At 45.5% G+C, this 25,033-nt stretch overlaps 2 protein-coding genes across 4 annotated transcripts in view; one reads left to right on the top strand and one right to left on the bottom strand.

Annotated features, from left to right (window-relative positions):
• Positions 1 to 2,375: 2,375 nt before the first annotated feature.
• SSR3 (signal sequence receptor subunit 3) lies at positions 2,376 to 6,390 on the bottom strand. The gene is made up of 5 exons (XM_042820712.1): positions 6,201 to 6,390; positions 5,803 to 5,929; positions 4,920 to 5,018; positions 3,957 to 4,088; positions 2,376 to 2,896 (listed from the first exon to the last, which is right to left on the bottom strand). Exons 1-5 carry the CDS (start codon positions 6,337 to 6,339, stop codon positions 2,830 to 2,832), a joined length of 564 nt encoding a protein of 187 aa, XP_042676646.1. The 5' UTR covers positions 6,340 to 6,390; the 3' UTR covers positions 2,376 to 2,829.
• Positions 6,391 to 7,303: 913 nt separating this feature from the next.
• LOC122161199 (TCDD inducible poly(ADP-ribose) polymerase) overlaps positions 7,304 to 25,033 on the top strand; it is a 32,980-nt gene continuing 15,250 nt past the window's right edge. Inside the window, exons 1-3 of one of the 3 annotated variants that reach the window (XM_042820377.1) lie at positions 7,304 to 7,429; positions 10,254 to 10,326; positions 21,262 to 22,256. In XM_042820377.1, the coding sequence (XP_042676311.1) occupies positions 21,319 to 22,256 (938 nt within the window). In that variant the 5' untranslated portion in view covers positions 7,304 to 7,429; positions 10,254 to 10,326; positions 21,262 to 21,318. Of the gene's footprint in view, positions 7,430 to 8,812; positions 8,894 to 10,253; positions 10,327 to 19,585; positions 19,655 to 21,261; positions 22,257 to 25,033 lie in introns of those variants that run through there. The other 2 variants (XM_042820376.1, XM_042820378.1) reach the window with 2 other exon arrangements.

Genomic DNA, 25,033 nt, shown 5'->3' on the forward strand with positions numbered 1-25,033 from the left:
TAACGGACTTAAGTTGGAGAACTGATTAGAAGTTACATGGCTCAACTCCTAACTAAACAATTGTTTCAGCTGTGGATGCTCTTCGGCAGTATCTCTGAGTACAAAGCAGAAGAGCACAGTTAGAAAGCCCCAGAGTGCATGTCAGGTTAACACCAACAACTGCTGTCTGCAATGGTTTAATTCTGCATAAACTTCAAACCAAGAAAGCCATGGTGAAACCTTTTTTTTCTTTTGCGTTTTATAGAAACCTGCCTCTACTTTTGCCTGCTTGTAGACATAGCTATTGCAAATCTTAATATTCTTGAGCTTCTGAGGATGTAGATATTTATATATAAAACATATAGCTGCTGAAAAATGCCAGACAAAATCAGGTGTGTACATCACTGGAAGGCCACATTTGCTTTAACTTGTTCTGGAATCGGGCATAAGTAAACGCATAGTGTTTTTAGGACACGTTTTAAACAGGTCGTTCTTTTGTGAGCATTTCGTCCCTCTACAGGAGTTGATAGTAAATGTTTACCAATTAATTTCCCATCTTGAGAACCATATCATATTTTACCATAAGTTTGCTTTGTAAAGTGCACCTCTGATTTCAGTAAACCCTTTGCACTGGTACTGAATCACACACTTTAGGAACACGCTTCCTAGAGGGTACAGCTCTGTACAGTATTTGTAGGACCCCTGTATTCTACCCCCAACCTTCAGGATCTCTGCTGCGTGTGCGCAGTGCTCACGTGAACAGATGGGAATACTTGATTTGTTTCCTCCTGTATTTATTCTAACAAGCTATGGTCTATGTAAATGAACTTAGCTGCTGTATAGCAAGAAATGCAATTTGACTTTGACTTCTGCTTGGACAAAATAAAAGCATTCTGTGCAACTGATTTTATACTTAGAGACCCTTTACTGGCAGTGACAGTGACTGTGGTGAAGCACAGACATGGAGCACGGTGTGGGGAAGTGCTGCCCTGTAGCTTTACCCCTGCAGGGTCCAGCTCTGGGCTAACCTGCAGCATCACAATTCAGCAGCAGTGTGCAGCTCGTACTGGACATTAAAGAAAACAAAGCTATCCTGACCCTAAAACAAGAAATCCCAATGCTTTTCTGTGAAGAAGTCCAGAAAAAGAACTGAAGGAAAAATGCAAAACCAACATATGAGAACGCCCATGAAAAACACTTGTTTCAGGCTGTCAGCACTGCAGCATTCGCTCTTCAGAAAAGCTGACACACACTGTGCTCCAGGCCTCGGGAAGTGGCAATGGCAAAAAACAAGGTGAGACGCAAAGCTGCTGATAAAAGACTCAGCAGGCCGACAGTAATAGCAGAAGAAAGGGCTGCTTCAAATCACTGTTCTTTAGATGGCAGATTTCATGAAAAATACACCTGCAAAGTTTCTGATAGGGCAGCCTTCATCCCTGCAAACACTGACAGCTAACTCGAGAACTGGCACTGCCTGTCTGTGGCACTGAATCCAAATGCCATGTGCTGCCAGCAGGAGCCAGCTGCAGAGCAGTGAAACAGAACAGGCCTTACATCGTGTAATGACTGCGTCAGATGCTGTTTCACATGTGCTAAAGACTTAGTAGTAATAAGGCTGATACTGCTTCATATTTGTACTGGCACTGAACACATTCAAACCAGTATTAGAAATACGCCTTCTTGCTGTGGTCACAATATTGTTTTAATCCAGCTCTCAGCTCTGCTCCTCCATCACTAGCCCTTGCACCAGAGCTGCAAGGCAGGCCAGAAAACTACAGAAGCTAAAAATCTGATAACTTAGCGTAGAAAAACCTGTTTCAAATTCCTACAGAGGACTCACACTGAGCAAATGCTACCTGGGTTGCCTTGGAGTATCTCCTGAAGTTTCAAACCTCTGTTTTACCGAACTATACATAAATACGAATCTCATAGAAGCACAAAGATTAGCAAAGTCATTTTTACATTAAATCTGATTATAAGATTTCTCTTCCTTGTTTGGGATTGCTATGTAACAGCAGTATCCATGACTTCCAAGTATAACTCCATTAATAGCAGTAGAGTTAAGCATTTCACACAACAGCTGCCTCACTGATAGCCAGAAAGAAAGCAAAAGGATTGCCTGATAAAGTCATTACAGCAAGCCAGCCAGGGCCTTTTAGTTCAATTGTGCCAGATAAACTGAAAACCAGTTAAAGAACATTTTCCTAGGAAAATTTCACTGTTTAGGCTTTTATCTCAAAGTTATTTGAAAATGAAAAGTATTTCCAATGAAAGCAATCCCACACTGACTTGCAGGAGACTCCTCTTATGGTAGAGGAGAGAGTTGACAAACCTACACACATTGCTCACCCAGAGAGATACCCACTTTCAGGAACTGAGAAAGGAAATACAAGGTGTTTAATGACAGAAAGTCTCCTTTTTATTAAAACTTTGCATGTTACAATGAAAAGGGGTAGATTGTCAATTTTTATGATTACAGACTGTAGCTCTCCTAATAGTTTACAGGGGAATTCCACTCTGGGGTTTGACTATGGCTGTTCTGTGCTGCTGTGCAGCAGTCCCTTGTGGTTGACTCATACTGTCTAATGGTCTGCAGTAACATCACATCTATGAAATGCTTCAGGAAAGTTGTTTGATAACAACTCACATGCCATTTACTTTCAATACCAGTAAATATTAGATTCAGTTATTGAGTAATACCATATAAAGATACCAAAGGTAAATGAACTTTCAATTGAAAACCTCCCCCCAAACCCTCAGGCAGTCCCATTATAAAAAAAATACTATTTTTATTCCACCCTCAAGCAGAAGTTGAACCTTCCCACAAAAACAAATTGCTTTTTCTTTGGTCTACTTGGATCCTGTAGACAGCAGGGCAATCAGTCCAGACGAAGCACTTATGGAAAGGATATAGTTTCTGTAAGAAGAAAGTTAAGGAAGCATACATGGGTAGGTACCACTTCTGCTTTTACAGAACTTGGTAAAAGTTTTGCCAAAAACAATGAATCAAAAAGGTTTTCCTCTGTAAAGCTTTAATTTAGGCACTGCAGCAGTGCAGCAGAAACACTAAGCCAGGGCTTGAAACCATGACTGACAACTTGGTGGGAAGGCAGGGCCAACCCAGGGGAGCTCAGGTGCAGGCAATGTACCTCAACGATGGAAGGAGTGGAGCCAGGCTGCACGCCTCCCCAGACTTCATTTAAGGGTTGGCAGTGGAGGCGAGGGTATCTTGTTGGAGATTCCTGTGTACCTGAGGCCTTCTGAAGGCAGGTAGTTTCTTTCCTTTATTTCTGTGCCCACAGCTGTTGTGTGTGAGCAAATCCTTACTGGCTGCAGCCTGGGACCTTGGTATTCTACTATCACTGCTGTGTTTTCCATCACATTACAAACGCTAACTTGAAACATAGCTTTCAACCAAGGTTATGAACCAGTTGTTCTGTTTATGATGTATTTAACCTTAAAATAAAGATGCCTCTAAAGGTTGGCCTGTTTTTGTCAAAGTGCTTATAAATAAGGCAGGTCTCTTATGTATACAGTACTCATCAGCAGCATTTAAGTAACGAAAATATTTATATGTGAAGTTACCCAAACCAAACAATCCTACAATTTTACAGTACTTGACAACACCTCTGTAGTTTTTCTGTAAACACAAGCCGCCTCCTGACTGCAGAATTACAAATGAAATGGGGAAAGTCAGAAGATTTCTGTGAGAGCCAACAGCAGATGATCAACATTTATATGGTTTGGAAGTGTTGGGTTTGGTTGGTTTTGGTTTTTATGGGGGTTTGCTTTTTTTTTTTTTTTTTTTTTTTTTTTGTATTGTCTGTTTCTACATTCAGGTGTTTCTGAGTTGAAAAACCACAACAAATTGCACACCTCAGCAGGGTGAAGGTGCCACACAGATAACACATGTATCTATGAATGGCAACCTATGGGAGTAGGACTTCAGTTGTTTTAGGTGTGGTAATAAAGGATACACAGTGGGGTTGAAATTCTTCAGCACAAAAAATGAAGCAATGATGACCAGGACCAGAAAGAGAGTATTGTTGTAGAAGATGGAAAAGGTTGTTGCTTCATAATCTGCAACTTCATTTTTCTTCCACAGAATCCTAGGAACAAGTAAAAACATTTCAAAATGTACTTAAGTCAATGCACGTCCTGACACATTCACAGTTAAGAAGAGACTTCCATCCAGTGGGGAAGCAAACCACAGCCCTGTCACAGCCAGCTTCTAAAAGACAGAGCACTGCAAAAACTGCCAGCCAACTCAGCAGCCAAAGGAAAGCCTGTATCTACTCTGCACTTGTGTATCTAAGTGACTTACAATTGTTTTCCCACCCTGCAGGTCAAACCTAGTGCTACGTAAACAGCAGTCTGTGCAAGTTTGTATCTGCTACATGCCAACAGCGTGCCTGGCAGTTAGAAAAAAAGATGTGGTTCTTCTGCTCCAAAGAGAAGACAATTCACCTTGTATGGTCTTAACAGACACCTAACAAGGAGCAATATTTATCCAGGCATATCCTGGATATCAGTAAGTTATTGAATTGGAAATCTGCATACTTGCTTTGACAGTTATAACCACTGGGTAAAAAGTGCAACTACTCACGAGCAGCACAGTAGAGCAATAGGAGGGAATGCTATACAGAAGGAGCTTGCATTCCACTAAGCAAAGTACATTACATGAGTCTGTTCTTAAAGAAATGAATTTATCTTAACTCTAGAGGTAGCTATGATTGTTACTCATCAGCTATTAGCAGCCCTCTACACAAAGTTGTCTTCCTTTACACATCAAGAATGGAGAGGCTGCCTTTATAGATAAAGGTTTCAACATTTGAGACCATTCACCGATAACTAAAAAGAGGATTTACAGATGGACAAAAGGCTGATAGTATAACTAGTATTAAAACAAGGGAAAAACAAAAGAGCACAAGGAGGATTACCTTTCATCCTTCTCCTTCCGAGACATCTTCCTGTTGTCTGCCTCAGAAAGCTTGCGAGTAACTTCTTTGGAAACAGCATCTTCTCTCTTCTGTGCAACCCTATAAGAAACACCATTCAAGGTAAAGGTGAAAAATGGGGGGGGAGGGGGGAAGGACTATAGGAAGATGTATTACACAGGGAAAAACAAAAGTTAGCCAGATACCAAACAGTTTTGCCAAGCTGAAGGGATGATTAGCAGTAATCAAATTATGAGAAGTACTTGTCAAATGCAGTTTATGGCAATACTTTCTGAGAACAAGGGTTGCTTTGCTGTTTCATCACTCCCCCAGCAGACAAGGCAAGTCCTACAGGAGATGTGACAGATGCAATCAGAAGTTACTGACACCAAAGAAACCTATGAAATACACGCTCAGTCCAAACACCTTTTTACCCCATACTGAAGATAATGATCCCAAGGTATCATTGGGGTTGGACTCGATGATCTCTGGAGGTCCCCCCCTACAATTCTGTATTTCTGTGATCAGGTAACAGCAATAAGAAAAGCATGCAGTGGATGCTTTTGTGTCACATCTTGCATTGTGGTCAAGGACTTTCAATGGAAGAGCAGTCAAGAAGCAAAGCTGATCACTTAACATTTGAGTTGTGAAATTTCACACTCTCAAAGCTCACAACTCAGCATGTATACTGTCCTCACAACCTAATGCAATTCATCAACTGATACAGTGGGACTCAATGACAGTAAACACTGAGGCAGCCTGGCTTACATCTGTTGATTCAAGCACAAGGGTTCTACAGTGTAACATTCCACATCTTCGTAAAAATGTTGACTACACTTTTGCTGAATTATTACAAACTAAGGCGTACACCAGTCACCAAACTCACTTGTGCTTGAGGACGAACTTGACGTTCTTATACGCAAACGCCACGAGGTAGGTACTGATGAGAGTCATCACGCTGTACAGCACGGCGGACTGAACCAGATCCATGTGCCATATCCTCCAGTAGAGCCCTTAAGGGTAGAACCGCAACGCGCTGTGAGCGCTGAGTGCTGCCACGCAGCAGCGCGCCGCCAGACCGCTCCAACCCCACCAAGGGTCGGGGCTGCCACGTCGCCAGCGGGGCCCGGACCCGCGGCTGCACGGAAGGGGCCCGAGCCGCGGGAGGGCTCCGCTCGGTGCTCCCTCTCCCATCAGGAAAGCCCGATCCCCTCAGCGCTGCCCACCCACCCCCCGAGGGAGGCCCCGATCCCCGCCGACCCCCGGCTGGCTCCCGCCGCTTACAGATGGGGATAGCAGAGACGATGAAGGCGTTGCCGAAGAAGAGAGCGGAGGACTTGGCCGAGAGGTTGCGGCTGAAATCCTGCAGCAGCAGATCCTCCTCCGACTGCTGCCGCCCGCCGGGACCGCCTTTGGGCGCCATGCCTGGGTACAGTCAGCACTGCTGAAGACGGGGCACCGCTTCCGGTGCGTTGGGTGCTACTTCCGGTGTGTTGGGTGCTACTTCCGGCGCGCGAGGCGCCACTTCCGGTGGTGGGGGGTGGTGGCTGTTCCCGCCGTTCTCGCTGAGGCGATGTTGTCTGCTCGTCTCTCAGCCGACGCCGGGAGCTGCCGCGCGGCCCGCAGCCGGGCCTGGAGCCGCCTCCGCGGGACGCGGCGGAAGCCGGCGCTGCTCAGGGTCCTTGGCCCGGTTGCAAGTGAGTACGGAAGCCGCGTGTGGGGCCGGTCAGCTCCGGCGGAGCGGTGCAGTGCTGGCGTACGGTGACGTTGCTTTATAAAAAACAAGCAACGGCAAAAAAATAGAAAAAAACCAAGCAAACAACCCCCCCCCCAAAAAAAAAAACCAAAAAAAAACCCAAAACCCAAGTTATTTCATATCTAGTTTGTTCAAAGCCTTTGTTTTCAATTTTTCTGGAAATATCCGGCCGTTTCTCCCCTCACACGCACCGGCTTTGCAGGCGGAGTGCCCTGCAGACCCCCGCGCCTTAACCCAGCCCTGGGCACTGCCGCGCTCTGCCTCCCCGGGTTTGTATTTCGCACATGAAAATGACGAGGCGTTATTGAAGAGTCCATCTTTGTAAAGTTTAACTAAGCCACTTCTTCCAGTTTTGCACTCCCATCAGTATGCTTTGCTAGCAAGAAAGAATAGGAGATGCAGCACGTGCTGAGGGAGTGCTAGGTGGACGTGGAGGCAATTTTATATTGTCAAAAAGTCATTGTATGTTATGACTGAAAAGAGGTTGATAAAATACGTAAGAGTAGTAGGGCTCTGCTATTTGATCTTGTGTTAAATGTCTGAGACCAAACCTGGGTTTCATAATGCATGCAGCATATTGAACATAGTGCTGATAGAATGGTGTCGCTGATTTTGTGTTGCCTACAGGCAGTGCTGGGAGCGATTCTGCTGATGGTGAGGCCGTCCTGTGTGGCATGGAAATGCATCTGCAGCAGAGATCTCCAGGCTGACAGCATAGCAGGCTGCATGGGGCTCTGAGTGCCAGCAGAAACTCCGGGTGAGTGCTGTGTGAGTGCAGCAGTGCTGGGCCTGACCCCCTTGCTCTGTGTGTGGGCCAGTCTTGCCTTTTCATTTATCCCCTTGCTGTCATAGAGTCATTTGAGTTGGAGCCCCTTTAAAGCTGTCAGTCCAACTTCCCCTGCAAGGAATGGGGGTATCTCCAGGCTCTTTCTTACAGCCCCTTTAGGTACTCTCAGTCCTCCTGGAGCCTTCTCCTCTCCAGCCTGCACAGCCTCAGCTCTCAGCCTGTCCTCATAGCAGAGGTGTTCCATGCCTGGGATCATTTCTGTGGCCCTCCTCAGGACACACTCTAACAGGTCAACCTCTCCTGTGCTGAGGACTCCATGTCTGGACTCAGTAATCCAGGTGAGGTCTCAGCACAGAGCAGAGTGGCAGGATCACCTTCCTGACCTGTTGGCTGTGTTTCCTGCCATGGAGTCCAGGGTACAGTTGGCTTTCTGGCCTGTGAAGGGACACTGCCGGCTCATTGCCAGCTTGCCAAGTACCCCCAGGTCCTTTTTGGCAGGGCTGCGCTCTATCCTTTTTTCTCCCGGCTTGTATGTGTAATGGGAGTTGCCATGATTCAGGTGTGAGACCTTGCACTTGGCTTTGTCAAGCTCCATGAGGTTCCCCTGAGCCTATTGCTCATCCTATTTAGGTTTCTCCAGATGGCTTTCCATCGCCTGAGGAGGAGGAACTGCCCACGACCAGTTTTTTACCTGCTAGCTTTGCCAGAGGAGGAACTCGCAGACAGCCCTGTGTCTCGGGTCACGTAACAGCTATGTGTATTCTGTTTCCTGGAGCTGTGGCCTGTAGGACTCATGAGTGGGGCATCTCTCTGTAGCTGCATGTGGCCACCATGTAGAGCACTGTGTGGGTACTGTCTTTAGGCACTGTTCTTCTTAGGTGCTTTGCATGCTGTTGAACAATTGGTGATTGCTCTTACACCTGATCAGATTATAATACTATTTCAGCTGTATCTCTTTAATTTATAAGTATTTCTGTGGCTATCTAAGAATGGAAAAAATATGAAATGCATTTAAAAATAATGAAGGGGAATTCAGACTTCTAATGAAATAATTGTCTCTGTGGAATTTATATGGGTCGAGATATTTTAGTGGATTGTTGCTTCAAGGTCTTTAAGCGTTTAAATCTGCATGTATGTATTTAATTGGACTTGCAAATGTACCTGACTTTCATGGATTTCTTTATTTTGGATGTGTGTTGTGTGGTAACTGTTGAGTCACAGCCTGAACCACTGATAGAGCACCTGGGGAAAGGATCCGGTGAGCCCTGGGAGCATAGGTGAAGGCAGTTCAGTGGTGTGACCAGGAGGGGTGGAGCCTGCCTGCACCACTCTTAGATCCTATTTAAGGGCTGACTGCCACTGGGGAAGGAGCTCTTTCTGGAGATCCCTCCTTGGTGAGACTTTCCCTTGTAACCCTAGAATGTTCTGATACGGGTGAGCAATCTTCTTCCCTTTCTTTGTAGCACCTTTCTATCATGCTGGTCCTTCTGTTCTCTCACCTTTGTTGTGACGCCTTTCCCATGGCATTGATCTGTCGATTGCTACAAGAATCTGCTACATGAAATAAGTGGCTACCTTATTTTTTGGTAACCCTTTTATGTCTATGTTTGGAATGCCGTGGGTCTTTGGGAGTGGAGTTCAATCTTGTTTACATTGTAGAAAGGCTGGAAGCTAAATGCATACTAGGTAGCACCACTATTTGATAGTGTTACAAGTCATAAGAATTTCCTTATTGAAGTACCTTTGTTAGGATTGCTTAAAGTGGTTGGAAACCATAGGAAAGACGAAGTGTGAGATTGTTTTAAGGCTTCAGTTTGTTGCCTATGTTCTTGCACAGTTTTCTCTTTCACTCTTCTGCGTAAATTTGTGTTGTGGTGGAATGTAATTAAGTCTTTTTGTTCCAAGGTTGAGTTTACGTGGGAAGTATGCAATATTTTAGAACAAAGTCTGCCAGATGATCATCTGTCTCTCCGTTAAGATGAAGTATGACATTGTTTTGAGCAGTAGAATGCTGAAAGGTTTTCTTGAAGAAGTTTTTTTGTTTTAAAGCCTTGGCACTGGCAGGCTGTAGCTTTGGGCAGAACGCTGCGTCCCATGAAGCTGTCACTGAAGCTTCTTATTCAGCCTGAGTACATTGTACTTGCCTCCCCAGAAATAAATTGGTATGAAGACTTCTGTCAAAACAACTCGGTTTTTAAGTGCCTGAATCTGTGTTGTGCTTACTGTGTTCTGTCTGAGCCCTCATTCAGCGGCCATTGGGCTCATAAGGCTTCACACCAGAGGAAAAATGGCTTCTTCACCCAGGAGCAAAACCTCTTCTTATATTAATTCTGTGAACTCTTTAACTTACGTTTCTTACCAAATTTCATAATGAAACAGAAATAGTGATAAGTATTGTGGAAATACAAGATCTATCTTTGCTTTTCTCATGGTTTCTCTTAAACTCTGAGCTGGACCAAGCTGACAGCTTGAAATGAGTGCAGTGGCATTTCCCAGCAGGATTTGTTCTGCCTGTTTTGCCTCTACTGATCTGTGCAAAGTATAAACTCAAAAACATGTTTGTGTCAGATCGGAAAGCAGACTCCTCAAGGCAGGTGATAAATAGTAAATAAGCCTGCTCTTAGCAAGGCTCTGTTGGTCATTGTACATTTAAAAAAGCATGTATTTATTAGGTTCTGATAGTGTGCTTGCTTAGGTAGCATGAGGAGAAAAGCATGAGACAGCAGCGCTAATGAATCCATGATGTATTTTTAGGCTTTTTCTCTATTGATAAATTTGTCATCTCTTCCTTTAGGTGCCAGAATCCTAAGAAAATCCTGAAGGTGCAGAAGGGGAAATTCCTGTGAGGCAGCACAGAACAACCTGAGGTGGGTAAAGAGCAGAGCCAGAAAGCTTTTGCTGGGGCCCTTTCCGTCACTACAGCGGTGCTAGAAATAGATGCCCTAGGGCTGAAGGGCTGTAAGGTCCTTGCAGAAGTCTTTCTAGTCGGTAGGGGTTCAGCTACAGTGAATGGTGGTGTTCTGGCCAGAGCTCAGTGCCTGAATACCTAGGGTGTCATCGTTGTGTGGGCTGATAGCAGAAGTCCTTTAGCTGTACTTCCATATCCAACGCCCTCTGTCTGAGGGCATATCTGTATTAAGGGAAATTAAAGCAGTGTTCTCAGTGTGTTACTTGAATTGTTGTTGTTAAATGGTTTTACAAGGGAGAACAATTCTGCATTCCGTCAGATTCGCTTGTTACAGAATCTTGTGTCAGAGTTCTTTTGAACTGTGCGTGCTGTGTTCTTCATGTGGTGTGAAGTGACCTTTCTGTCAAATTCTGGTCGTGGTTTTCCAGCTCTGCCTACCTAAACCTTTGGGAACATAGGGAAGTTGTTTCTGCAAGTAACAGGTTATTGTAAATAAGAGTTCTCAAGCTTATGGAAAATTCTGTATTGCTTTGAGTGATGGTTCTTTTTGGCATAGCTCTGCTGAAAAGATTACAGGCTTTTACAGCTTGATGCATTATGCAGTCCTTCTAATCTAATTTAAAGGCTCTCAGTAACAGTGTTTTTTAGGTAACAAAACCTGTGGAAAAACTCCCTTGAGATTAATACATAATGTATGAACAGACCAAATAGGACCAGTTTTGCTGTCTTCCAGTGTTACTACTAGGACATTCCAGTATTTATGGTTCAGTGAATTGCTCTGTTGTTAGTTGCCATGGTAGCTGACAACCTATGCAATAGAAGAACTCTGAAAACCCTTCAGACAAAGGCGTATCTCTTTCTGGATACTGACTGCTCTCACCTCCCAGCGATAATGGTGGTATCAAAAAAGAGATACTGGCAATAACCTTCTCTGAGAGCCACAAAGTAGTGCTTATGGTTAAATACATCACCCTGTTGGTGATTATAGCTTGATCTCTGTGTTGTTGTACAACTTGCATTTGTGAAAGTAACAGAACATCGTGTGCAATTACAGTGCACACCCTAAACAAAAACCTGGAACAGCAAAGCTTCTCAGCAGGGACTTTGATACACGCTCTCTGTTCCTTGCTTTTATAACATGTCTTTATCAGAGTAAATGTGCAGAAATACCTGATGTTTTAGGGTTGGTTGTTTCAGCCAGTTACAGAATGTGAGGCAGAAATGTATTCAGCTATCTTCTTGAAGAGCCTTATTTCTTCTCTGTTGTCCCCTGATGCTTGCACATTTGGAGGTTGTTTGTGTTCTTTTTAAGGCACGAGTGGTGCACTTTGTTACATTTGGGGAGGGCGTCTGTCTTCCTCAAGTTAAGAGCCCTTTTTTGCAGTATGTGGACTAAAAGGTCTGTGCCAGCCTGCAGCTCTTTACTGCACTTCTCAATAGTGTATTCTCCTCATTCTGGCCAGAAGAAATCTGGACAGGTTTCTTTGTGTTTCTTTCCTCCTCAGTGCTTGTTAATTGGTAACTGAATGAAACGTGTGATGAGCGTGAACCGAGCAGTTCTGCTGTCTGTGGTACAGGTGGATGAGAAGCATTTTTGTTCTTTGTGCTATGCTTTTTTTTTTTTTTAATAGCTTTTTGTAAAATCAGAGGTTTAAAATTGAGCCTCTAACTTGGCTGTATTACTTTTTAGGCAGATCAATTCCAGGGTATGGTTCAGAGCACAGCCCCCAAACCAGCACAACTGTTGCACAGCTGGAGGTACAGTATTGAACTTGCAGCTCAAAACCTGCAGAATTTCTGGGGCCCTTCTGTAACTGAAGGGAGCTCAGTGTAGCACTGACCCATTTTTGGCATATTGAAATGATCTCATCTGTTCTAGTTTCTTCCTTAAAATGTCTTTCAAGCTTTGGTTGGTAGACTTTTCTGCATGTAGACCAGATGAATGAAATAACGTCTGTAAGTAGGTTCTTTGGGGGGGGGTTTGCTTAGTCAACATTTTTCTCAGATACTTCATGGAGCTGACACCTTGGAAGAGCAATATTCAATGCAGTATTTGACAAATAACTAAGTTATACAGGTAAGAATTAACCTAATATTCAATATGTAGGGCATCTATTTCTCTAACATCATGATCTGTTTTCCATGTTGCTTTGAGATCAGGAGGTATGTCCTGCACGTAATCCGAATGAGAGCTTTTAGAAAGCAGGAAATAGAAAAGCACAGTATCTTACTTAATCCTTTAGCATATCCTGAACTTGTATTCTGATTGAGCACAAAATCCCCTGTTTTGGTTGCTGTGGAGGCTGTGCAGCTTGATGCTGCACATGAATGTGATTCAGCCAAATGTGACCCTAGCATGGGCAGTCACTCAGTGTGCACTGGGGTGTGTAACTTTCACTCAGAAAGACTCTTCCAGACATGCAGCTGTGAGTGTCTCTGCACGTGGAGGTGCTGGAGGCTTTTGTACGGGTGGTGGGATTGCAGGATGAAATTAAGCCTGTGAGCTGTGTTGTTAATGCTTTGGCACTAGAGCTGCACTGGGGGAGGCTGAGAGAGTTGCAGGAATGAGCCTTTAATAGAGGCAGACCTATCAAACTGTTCTTCGTGTGTGGAAGGCAACTGGCATGCCTTAGGGGAGAGCAAAATGAGTGAAAGGTGTGACTGAGGCAGTGGAGCACTGGCCCAGGGCCCAGGTTTGTTGCAGGCTACGTAGCAACATCTGTAACCATCCCTTTAGTTGCTGCTTCTGTATTGTGTATTTTGTGTGAAGGGTGCTAGGCGACCGGGGACAGCCACTTAAATATGGGGTGGTCATCTTGTGTCTCTAACTGGGTGCAGACTGCAAGCAGTCAGATGGATTCCCCACGTAAGGAGCGTGTTGGGTGATCTGCAGTGGGGTTTTGCTGGTCTAGTTCAGCACTCTGAAGCCCTGTTAGTGGGAGGAAGTTGGTCGGGTGGGATTTCTGGGTGTTAGATGTGTGTCACACACCCACTGCTCCTTCATCCTTCAGCAGCAAAGGAGGGGTGGTGGTTGGTGCCACTTCCCTCCTGTGAGTTATCTCTGGGGTTTCCCATTGCGGATCTCAGCCTATAAAGTATAGCTGCAAAGCTGGCCACCCGTGTGCTGATGGCTCCTAAAGCACTCATGTTTGGATGTGTGAATAAAAGGGGCTATTTATGTCTACTCCACCACAGGGTGGTTATTGCAGTTGCGTGTAGCACACAGTAGCCTTGTGCATCTCACACTCATCGCAGTAATCCCTGCTGCACTGCAGTGGTCCGTGCAAAGTGAAGCGCTGTCTGGTTTTGCCAGATGTGAGGTGATGTTTGTGTTGCTGCTTTCCAGGTGTGCCTTTAAGGTTTGCTGAACTTTTGGTTGAAGAATGGCTACTATAAGCTGCCTACATATTTCTGGTGGAAGTAGCTTTAATTTTGGAAGTGTTGAAATGTTGATTGGCCAACAACATAAAGGAGCGTTTCGATTCTCCTCAGTTTGAATTGGAATCAGCCTAGGGAAGAAACAAAGCCCTGCCACCCACTTTTTAATGTGGGATGGTTGTACTGATCCAGGAGACTTCCACAAGAGGGTGCACCAATTCAACCATGAATGGAGACCCAATGAGAGGGTCCCCATTGCATTTCCTGTCATTTTCTGTATTAATTCATGTATCTGAATCAGCTTCAAAATTGAATGAATGCTTTCTCCAGTTGAATGTCCCAGTTTGTCTCCCCAGCCTGTAACATGAATGGATACCTTTTTCTTTGTGGGTAAGCGAGTCAGGAAGTTTAACTAGGCACTAAGGGCACGTTTCCAAGGAGTGCTGTTTATGCTCATGAAAAGCTGTCTTTAGGTTCCAGTCACCAAATGCTATTTATATCCTTGTTTTCTTTTCAGCATACTCAAAAGTCTTGTGTGTTATTAATTCAGGGACAATTTCCTACAAATGTTCACTACGTGCCATTCAAGAATGAGGGCTGTTGTCTAAGTTTTGAAGCATCATTAATTTGCTTTTTCAAACTGGCACAGCTTCAGGTAATAGAGCTGCAGAAAAAAGCCTCCATCAAGAAGGACAGCTTCATGGCAGACTCTTGACTTGAGTGCAGCTGATACCTGTTCCTATTTTGTGCTAAAATTATTTGTTGTTTTGTGATATAGACGGGAACTCTTAACAAAACTTATTTTTAGTACATCTTAAGCATACTAAAATGTTTTGCTGGATGTGTAGGCCAAAGTGCTGTGTCCCTTCCTTTGAGGCTGCAGTGCTGAGATAAGATATCTCTTCAGAAATGATTAACTGTGAGACACTTACCAGGAAAATGACCCTTTTTTTTTTTTTTAATTGCACAGTCTAAGTGTATGAATCATCCCTTCTTGAGGTGATTTTCTCTGATGGTCAGCAGAACAACTGAAAGTATGGTGATGTTCATATGCGCTGTACAGGATTCTTTTCCCCTGTGCAAAGCTGGTTTTACCAAACTTGCAGCCTCTATTAAGTAAGAGTCAAATATGTATGTATATATTTATTGTTGCTACCTGCAAATAAGAAAGTTGGGCCTAGATGCAAAATATGTTACTTACAGTAATGAATGTGAACCACTGTGGTGAGTGCACAGCCCTGGCAGCTCTGAGCAAAGTTGGGTCCCAGCTGCTGCTCTGGGCTGCGGGGCGAAGCATTTGCTGCTCCCGGAAGGTTCTCCATCTGATGTAGAGCAATGCACGCATCGACCCGGCCAACCTTTGGTCGTTGCTGAGCAGAGAAAGGCTTTAATTAATAGGGCGTTTCATCTCAACGTGTTCGGACTTTGCGATCTACTTCTCTCCGTTTCGGTGAGCTGCAGCCACTAGGTGTCACTCCAACAAAGGCTACTGGGTTACAGGTGCTGAACCTTCGCCGCCCTCTTTTTTGTTCTTTTTCAGTGAGAGCTGGCTTGCATTATTTCACCTTCGTATAAACACACTGAGTACACTTTTTAGTTCTAAAAATAATAATAATAATAATAATAAAAAAACAAACCCAAAAACCCCCATGATTATAATAACTGGTTCTGGAATTAACAGGGTCAATAGACATGTACTCAAAGTCAAAATGCCTTGTTTGTAAAACTTGTAAGAAAGAACAAAGGCATCTGCCTCTCGTAGCCTGAGTCTGTTGGCAGAGAAACATCTGCATCACTGACATTTCTTTTTCCTTGGTACTTGAATAACCTGACTTACTGGCACATGTCTATGAAGAGCAAGAGTAGGCTTGAGATTTAGTTTGAAGGCAATTAGCAGATTTCCTCAAGCACTGGTATGGGAAGGAGCTGTCTATTTGGGTATTTTTTTAGGCATTACAATAAAAAGTAGCTGTACAGTTGAATTGAGTTTCGTACTGATTTTCATATAATAAATGTACATCTTTCACTGCATGCCATGAAGCATTAATAGATTGGCATCAATTTAGCTGCATAAAGGCAGAAATCTACTGTTTCTACGAACATAAAGGTATGCTAACTGTAGTGGATTTTGTATGCAAATAGTAATGATTTGGTAGTTTAAGGACAGTTCTTTCATCCTGTTTCTTATTTTCAACATTTGTACGTGCTGCTGCATAGCAAAGAAAGGAGTGTATGCACTGCTGTGCTTGCTTGGACATTGGAGTGCTGAATGGCTCATCCAGTATGTCAGGTGCTGCAGTATGGGACAAGGAACCTGTGTCCTCCCCTTGTCAGTAACTTGTTGCTTAACTTGGCTGTGATTCATTCTGTACTTTTGCTTAGCTGTTAGAGCAGATAATTATTCTGTAATATTAATGAAAAAGCCCAGAACAACAGATCTCAGTATTTTATTTATTAGTACATACTGACTTCTTTACCTGGAGGTAATGGAAAATCTAGTGTTGTAAACCATTTTTAGTGTAGAAATTCATACAGTGGTTGGTTATGTAGGAGAAAAGATCGAGAAGTTGGAGGAAATTGGGCACCTCTGAAGTCAACCTGATTCTTTTCTTGATTTGTTGTGTAAAGCAGAGTGGATTGCTTGTATTGTGCATGTGCAGAATACAGGATGGTATTGCTGAGCTTCTTGCTCAGGAGACTTGTTTCTTAATGCCTTGAAATTCATGAGGGCCACCTAAGCACAGTATTGTAAGTAATCTTAAAATAAGGTAACTTCCAGCCAACTCACCTTTCTGTAAACTTGAGTTTCAGTCTTGAGAAGTCTGTGAGTAGCAAAGATCTCAGCACGATAGCAGTGGTTTTGTGAGTGCTGAGTTATCGTGCTATCAGTGAAAAGAGATCTTGCAGCACTGTTTTGCACGATGACCTCGATTCACCTTTTCTGGAACCAGCTGCCTTACTTTCCAAAAGGCTGTGCTGGGGACTCCAGGAAGGTGTGTGCCCTGCAGCACCACATAACTACTTCTCTCTCCAGTAGTTTCAGTGATCACCTGCAGCACAGTGGAAAAAACAAAAGTGTAAGTGTGTTGGAAACTTTCTGGACAGATGACTGAATTAGATATGTAGTTCAGGCAGGGAAGTAACTTCACATTTTGCATTCACTTTTTGCTGGTTATAAAGATTGTAAAATATGTTGCACCACATATTGGTTTTGCTCCCACACATATTTTTTTTTTTTTTAACCATTGCTTCAAAACCTTTTAATTTCCTATGAGAAGCTATTTGAAGAGTCATAGAATCATAGCGTGACCTGGGTTGCAAAGGACCACAATGCTCATCCAGTTCCAACCCCCCTGCTATGTGCAGGACCTCCAACCATCAGACCAGGCTGCCCAGAGCCACATCCAGTTGTTTCTCAGCAGTTCTTCCACACTACACACCTTCAGGGGAGCACTCGGTTAGAGCAGCCTAACCAAGGTCACGAACAGCCAGTCTGAGAGGTGGAGGCGTCCGAGGACATGTGGAACACAGTGAGTGGTGAGAGCTCAGGCTTGGGTTGCTGGGCCTCTCCAGTAATTGGGTTATGTGGGAGCCCTTGTCTGATTTGAAGCAGTGGGATGTGCCACTCCTAAACTTGCTGGCATGGAGGGAAGGCAGAACAGAATATAACAGCTTTCTTCTTTGCTTCTACACTGAGCTAAAACTTAAAGAGCTTGTGGCAGTGCCTATTCCTCCCCCTTCTGCTCTCGTACTTTGAAATGCACGAAGCAACTGAGTAAGCGAGATGTCCTTGGGATGTGTGGCTTCTGAGGAACTGAGAAGGTACAGCACAGCTTCTGTGGGCCTTGTTCTGCAGCATCCTTCATTCCCATCAACGTGTGCTGACTTCACATTAAGCATGAGAAACGGGCAATTGATGTAAGGCAGTATGTTCTTATGAAGTTAAAAATGTCCATTGTGCAAGGACTCGGGTTGAAAAGGAGGCCTTGTTTTTTTTCAGTGGGCTGAAAGCCACTTTGTGAACCTCTGAGTGAAGATATTTTGCTTCTTTTCTCAGCAAATAGGTGATGTGTGCCTGCTGACAGCTACGTTATCTGCAAGTCACGGTTGTAAATGACTGCATTCACTTCAGTGCACTCTGCCATTTGAAAGAAATAATGAAAGCTTTTGCTTAAAACTTGAACATGTATTTAAAAATGAGGTCACGCTTTCCTGGCGGTCGTGGTTGCTTGCTTTTTGCATTTGGGTGGGATAGCCTCAGAAACAGCTTCGTGATCTGCTGCCGTGCCGTGATCTGTTTCCTTTAATTATACATTTGCATGGAGAAAGATTGCAGCCTCCTCCTGTCTTGGTGCCATCCTCCCGCCCTCCGCAGTGGGAGTTGTGCGTATCGTGGCGTGTTGTTCAGCCGGGTGCGTTATTTATAACTCATGCATGAAATCAGCCATTCCAAACAGATAATTTCTGCCCCTGTAATAGAAAACAAGAAGCAAGCGTGCATCCAGTTCTCTCTCATGGGGTGAGGGTGTGACGCATCGCCGGTCACTGCGCTTACTAAACTCTCGCTGTGCCCTGACAGCGCAGGGCTGTGCCTGCTTGATGTTTCAGGCACTCAGGGCTCAATTAGGGCTGAAAATTTGTTTTCGGCTCCTGTAGGTGCAGATGCCTGCTTTCCTCAGCCTCTGTTGTGTCACTCTGTAAGCAGTTGGCTTTGACTGCATGGAGCTGAGTGCTGTAATTTCTTTGTAGCGCTGGCGCGTTATAAATGCATCCGTGCAGCATTTTCCAAATGCACTTAATTCCTGATGTCACCTTGTGAGCTGACAGCTGCTTTCCAGATGCCTGTGTTCTTTGGATACCTAATGCTATAAAGTTGTTGAGCATGTGTGTATAAAGGGAATGGAGGCCTGGCTTTGTTGAAGAGAACGGCACCGCAGCAAACACCGTGATAGGCGTTCCATCGCCATCCATTTGAGCCGCCTTTCCCCCGCTGTTGGTAGCTCTGTGTGGTCAGGTCAGTGGTGCTGAGGAGCTGACAGGCTGTACGAGCACAGGATGCGTTCTGCTGCCTTGCAGCAAGCAGCACAGGCTGCCTCAGCCTGCAGCACCCACACAACTGGGCTGCCTCGTGCGCTCACACACGCACAGCTGCCTGCCGGAAGATGACAGCATGCTGCTGGCTTTTGGACAAAGGAAAGTTAGCTACGCTCGTAACGCCTTCCATCTCTACGCTATGCTATGTAAATAGACGGGAACTCGCTCCAGTTTATTACGATCGTCTTTGCAGCACGTCCCTTGAAGCGGTGGGTGGGCCGGGCCCGAGTGCTGCAGCTCCGTGCTGGAGCGGTGCGGAGTTACACTCGGGATGGGGGTACGGTGCACGTCGTCACGAAGGAGCGCTCCTAGAGCAAACCAGACTAGGAAGTTGGGTAAGGTCGGGAGCTCCGGTGCTGTCGTTGGTTTTAGTGCAGGCTGTTTGCTCCGAAGCGGTAACGGGGGGGCTGGCAGCGGCCGGTAGTTCCGTTCCGGAGCCGCGCCGAGCCGCCCGGGGCGGGCCCCTTCCCGACACAGGCGGTGCCCGGCTCCGCCCCGCGCAGCTGCCCTCGGGAAGCGCTATTTAAATGTGCGGGCCGAGCGGGCGCGGGGCAGAGGAGCGGAGCGGAGCTGCGGGGCGCTGCCGGGATTGCCATGCGCCTGCCCGGGGCCCGCTCCGCTGCACGGCTCGCCGCCTGCACGGCCCGCCGCCGGCCTGCTGCTGCTTCTGTGTCTGCTGCTGCTCCGAGCGGTCGCTCTGTGGCTGGGAACGCTGTTAACAGCGGCCGGCCGTAGCAACCTACTTTTTACCGTTCTTATTTTTTTCCTTGCCCCTGCAGCAGGCTGGTTGCACACACGGGAGCTGCGGTCGGTCGGTAGGTTGGGGAGCAGCTCGGTGTGCAGTGTGCTGGGGTCGGTCGGTGTCCCTTACTTGATTCTGGGAGCTTTGTGTTGGCTTTCTTCAGCGAGAGGAGTTGGGGGTGCGGCTCGTGGCAGCGCTTAGGGCTGAAATCTCACACCGGGAGATCTTTTTCTGTTGAAATACGTTGTGCAAATATAGCATTGCGCCTGGCGGTTGCTGAGGTTGTTTCTAAATAGCATTGAATGAACGATGTAAAAATGCTGAAATAGAAACGGCAGTGAGTTCTGCTGTTCAGTATGCCCACTGCTTTCTATTTTTGGAGCTGCTGGGGGATTCTGCTCTGTACAGCCAGGCAGTTCCGTAAGGGTGAAACGTGAACAGCAAAGTAATCAACTGAGCGCCAACAGTACAGGAGCAGCACAGAGATAAAACTGGAGAGCTGCCCAGGCTCTTACCTCGCACAGCAGGGGCTGCCGTGCAGGGCAGGGCTTGGGGTTACATGAAGGCTGAGGGTACTGCTGGTGGCTTAGGAAGCCTGTTGTAGCTGGGGAGCAGTAAGAGAGGTCCCAGTAATTTGCAAGCTTGCTTTTCCTGGCAGACAAATGCACCGATTGCTTTAAACTTAAAAATAGGAGTGAGTAGTCCAACTGCTTTCTTTTTCCTGGCGGTCTTGGCAGTGCTGTTTCCCAGGGTAATGCAAAAGCCTCTTAGATGAACGTTCCAAAATAAGGAAGACTTGGTGAGAGACTTTCCAGAGTGATCCTTGGTAGTAAGAAATGATGGCCAGATCTTATCTGTTTTCTGAGATTTTGGTTTGAAATGAGAAGTGACTTTGCTTGGAATGCATTTACCATGAAGTAATCCCTAATGGGTTCCACTCCAAGCTCTGAGGTGACGGGCACGGAGGTGGGAGAGGGTTTAATTAAATGTAATCAAATATTGCTAGATTGCTGATTAAAAGGCACACAGCTTGCTGTTAAGTCACACAGGTGACTTAAGAGACATACCACTCGTTTATACGTGAGGAAAAAATTTAGTTTTCATCTTAGGGCTAATTGAATTTGTCTCTGGTGAGTAAGCATCAGCCTTAGTTTCTGTCCCTGCCCAGCCTGAGCTCTGCTTGGCGAGGTGGGAGGGGAGCGGTGTGTCACTGCAGGGTGACCGGGTGCAGTGTGCTGTGAGTCAGGAGCCGGGCGTGTGTGTGGGGGGAGCGGCCATTCCTGGGCAGTTCTCAGGTGTGCAAGTGAGGAGACGTGAAACTGAGCAACACAGAGCTCACTTTTGTGCAGCATGATGAGCTGAAGTGCTGTTTGTTATTAAGCATCGTCGCAGGAAGGAAAGAATCAGACCATCCCCCTTTCCTGCCCCCCCTCTGGGGACTGTGTGTGCGTGCCTGAGTGTCTCTGAGATTTCATGTGAGAAGACGATGAGTGTGTGTTTGGGATTAATTAGCCTGAGTTTAGCTGGTTTCATGCTTTACGTGCCTAGGGGCTACCCGCAGTCACAGAGAGGGGAGGAGTTTGCCGTTGCTGGCTTGAAATCCTCTCCAGGGGTGATCTTGTTCATGTCAACCATGAGCAATTAGAGAGATTAACTGTCTTGTTTTCCTTTCTGCCCTAGATTGATCCTGGTGAGGCTCTGGGACATTTGAAAGTGATTTGGAGAGCGAAGTCTGTGATGGACACCGAAGCAAAGCCGGCGTGTATTGCGCCGCAGACTCACTGCCCAGGAATGAAGCGCCCTCCTTCAGAGGACTTTCCTCCTCAGATAAGACTGTCTGAAAAGATTCCACCGGTGAAGCCTTGCTTCAAGAAGAAACAGCAAGTGCAGAAGAGACTGGACACACAAACTCTCCGGGCTTTGCGGCCAATCTTTACCAGTTTGCTGGGATCTGGGACCTTGGATAGAGTTTTTGTGCCTCGAGGACAAGGAGGGGATCATAGTGATTTGTGTGAACCTGCTGTGAAAAAGGCTCTGGAACTCGGTACTACTTGTCCCCAGCCAGAAAGTAATGTGACTGTGCTGGTTCCAACAGCTCCAGACATGCAGAGTCAATTGCTGGGAGCTCATCCTGTACCTGGGCATCCTGAGCAGGAGGTGCAGTCAGGAGAGCAAAGCTTCTCATCAGAAACTGCTCCTGGAACTGCTGCTGACACTAGTAATGAATCGTTCCAGGATCGCCCTTTGCACCCATCTTCTAGCGATGGTGCTGCATGTCCTTTGTTCCCAAGCAAGCTTCTGGAAAGCTACACAGCTGGCCTATTCCAAGAGAATAGCTGTCCAATGCAATACACTCTAAACTCAAGCAATAAATTCAGTGCTGGAATATTCCAGGATAAAAGTGAGGAAGCTTCACTCGATCTGGTATTTGAGCTCTTGAACCAGCTGCAATATCACACCCATCAGGAAGATGGAATAGAAATCTGTGTTGATTTTCTCCAGGGCGCTTGTGTTTATGGCAATGATTGTCCAAAACATCACACAGTGTTGCCCTATCATTGGCAGGTGAGAAGGACAGCAACCCAGAGTTGGCAGAGCGTGAGCAATGATTCCCAGGAGCATCTGGAAAGACTCTACTGCAACCCTGACAATGATAGGATCAAAGTGAAGTATCGGTAGGTGATGGATTAGGTTACTTATTTGCAAATCCAAGCAGTGGTGCAGAAATATGACAGAATGTAGGTTCTTTGTTCTGGTATTTTGTGTACAAGGGTTTTCCAAACCCTGTCCTGATGTTGCCTTAATATTTAAGAAGTTTGTCACAGACAGAAAATGATTTCATGCCTGCTAAAACTGATGTTTAGCAACTGGGAAGTGCAGAAGAAATAAGGAAACTTCGTTTTGGCAGAGGCTGTTGTGAACATTGTACTTGTTCTTTACATTCCTAGTTAGTCTCTTCTCTATATTAGAAGAAGTAGGGGTGTGAATGAGCCTTTGCAGTGATTGAAACAGGAGTGGTGCTGCAGTGCTTTCTGTCACAGTGACTCCAGGCCGTGCACTCTGAACAGTCTTCATGATGATGTGCTAAGTAACTGAACTTACATTGGTACTGCATGAAGTTTCTGTGGCAGGAGGATTGGAACTTGATGATCCTTGGGGTCCCTTCCAACCCAATCCGTTGTGTGATTCTTTGTGAGACTTCTGTGTGGCTGATAACATAGTGAGGTTTCAGCTGATTCAGTAAGAACCACATGAGGAGCACATCCAGAAATGCTGATCCAGTTAAGTGTTGTGATCCAGGAATGTTGAACTGTATTAGTTCTTGTTTCCTCTGCACATAGTACCGTTTTCTAATCTTGGGTATGGAGTAGATAACCAGGGAAACATAGAAGGTGCTTGCTATCGATTTAGACTCAATCCTGCACCCTGAGATCAAAACCAAAACTACTTAATCTTTTATAATACTTTTTTGAATAGTAGTAGGGAGTGCTGACATTTGCGAGTTCATCAGGTCTATGTTACGTGAGTTCAGGGTATGGACTTCTTTCTACTTTCTTTTTCTAGGGGAAATAACAGCACGCAGTTCTCACCCTCACCTCCCCCTGCTGCACTCTGTAAGCTCCGTGCAACTTATTCCAGCAGCAGTTGAAATTCAAAGTGATGCTTCCATTTCTTTGTAGCAGAAGTGTCAGATTTGTCTTTGCCATCCGTGTTCTTGTGGATTTGTTCTTGTTGCCTCTTCTTCCTTGCACTACCACAGGAGGATCCCTTCTTCCTCGGTGTGTTAGGGCAGGATTATTTGATTTGCATTTACTATGTAGAGATGTCCAGTTGGGTGTCAGAGACCCAGTGTAATGCACCAAGTGTCCGTGAGCCTTTACCTGACTGGATGTTGGGTTAGATACCACAATTCAGGCTCTGTCAACTAGCAAATTCATCCTGTTTGTCCTGGAAAAATATGCCCATCTAATTAAGCATAGAATAAGATCTTGTAACATCTAGCAGATAAAATTCACCATATTTTACAATGTATGCTTCCATTTTTTTCCAATTATTTTAAAAGGTTTCTGTAAACAGAAAATATCGAACAAAGGACTAAGATAAGCTCCTGCAAGCAGTTTAAATTTGAGCTTTGCACAGATGAGCAGAATTGTTGGTGTTTGTTTTTTTTTTGTTAGCCTGTTTTTTAGCATGTGTCCACAGAATCCATTGCTGTCCCCACGATCTGCCTGTTCTCAGTGTTGGAGTCCCCAGTGATTAATCTTAGAAGGAACAATGCTTCGTAATTGCTTAGTCATCGGATCGCAGCTTGTGAAGCTGGCTGAGCCATGCTGTCCTCCTTTACACTTTTTTTGCAGGTTTCCAGGCTGGTGAGTAGTTTGGCCTCTCGGTACACCGAGTTTCTGTCTGAACTGGTCAGGAAGAAACTCAGAGTTGTTGGCAGACACGTAACGTTCTGTTACCACGGATGAAGTCAGAGAAACAGCACGGTCTCGGGCATGGCGGGTGTGCTGGATCAGGGCACAGCTGCTGAGCTGCAGCCAGCCTGGGGTGTGCTGTGAGGCAGGGGCAGCTCCTTCCCGAGCAGAAGTGGCTCCTGCTCTTTCTTCTTCCTGTTCTCAGGAGACGTTGGGAACCTTGCTTAAGTCCGTGCTGTAACACCGTGTCCTGCTGCAACACAGGAACATTGTTGCAAACTTAAAATATCCTCTCGTGGAATGATAAATAGACCAGTTCTGTAACTCTTGCATGTTCCATCCCTTCAGAGAGCTTCGTGTTTCTCGGTAAGCATCAGAGAGAACCGGGAAGTGACACTTTTTTTTAAGAGCAGAGCTGCTTGCTTCAGACACTGAATATGCCTTAAGACTTAGTGTGGTTTCAAACTAGGTTTTGAGCTGAGGGGAAGTGCTTTCCTGTGCCTTGTGGCAAGAAGTGCTCTTGTGCAAGAGGCAACACAAGTTAGCTCCTGCCTGAAGACCCTGCTCACCTCTTGGGCACAGAGGGTCAGGTGCTGCGTGGCTCCTGCTGTTGCTGGCTGGTGGTCAGTGCAACCTGGCTTTGCTTTGTTCAGGGCCATGTTGTGTCTCATGGCAACAAGATGCAGATAGAGCCTGTTGAACCTTGCTGGGAGACTTGCAAACATGCTGGGACAGCTCATCGTTCACATGGTTACCACATTATTTGGCTAACGCTATTAATCTCCTGTGGTCAGACTAGCTTTACAGGCCTATCTGTACAGATTGCATGCGACGAGGAAATGTCTGTTCAGCAGTTTGCATGTCCAAGAAAGGCCATGCAGAAGCCAACTGCTAATAGCCAGTGGGTGATAGTTGTTTTAAATAGGTTTGTATGGCACAGTAAGTAGTTATTGCTGTCTGCGTGCCTAATATCATCACAGCCTGCTGCTCTGATCAAGTTGTGCTGAAAGTGTTGTGGGACAGTAAGCTCCAAA

Source organism: Centrocercus urophasianus, unplaced genomic scaffold (genome assembly GCF_019232065.1).
Source record: "Centrocercus urophasianus isolate 14NV4802_14NV808 unplaced genomic scaffold, USGS_Curo_1.0 seq_19, whole genome shotgun sequence".
NCBI classification, from domain to species: Eukaryota; Metazoa; Chordata; class Aves; order Galliformes; family Phasianidae; genus Centrocercus; species Centrocercus urophasianus.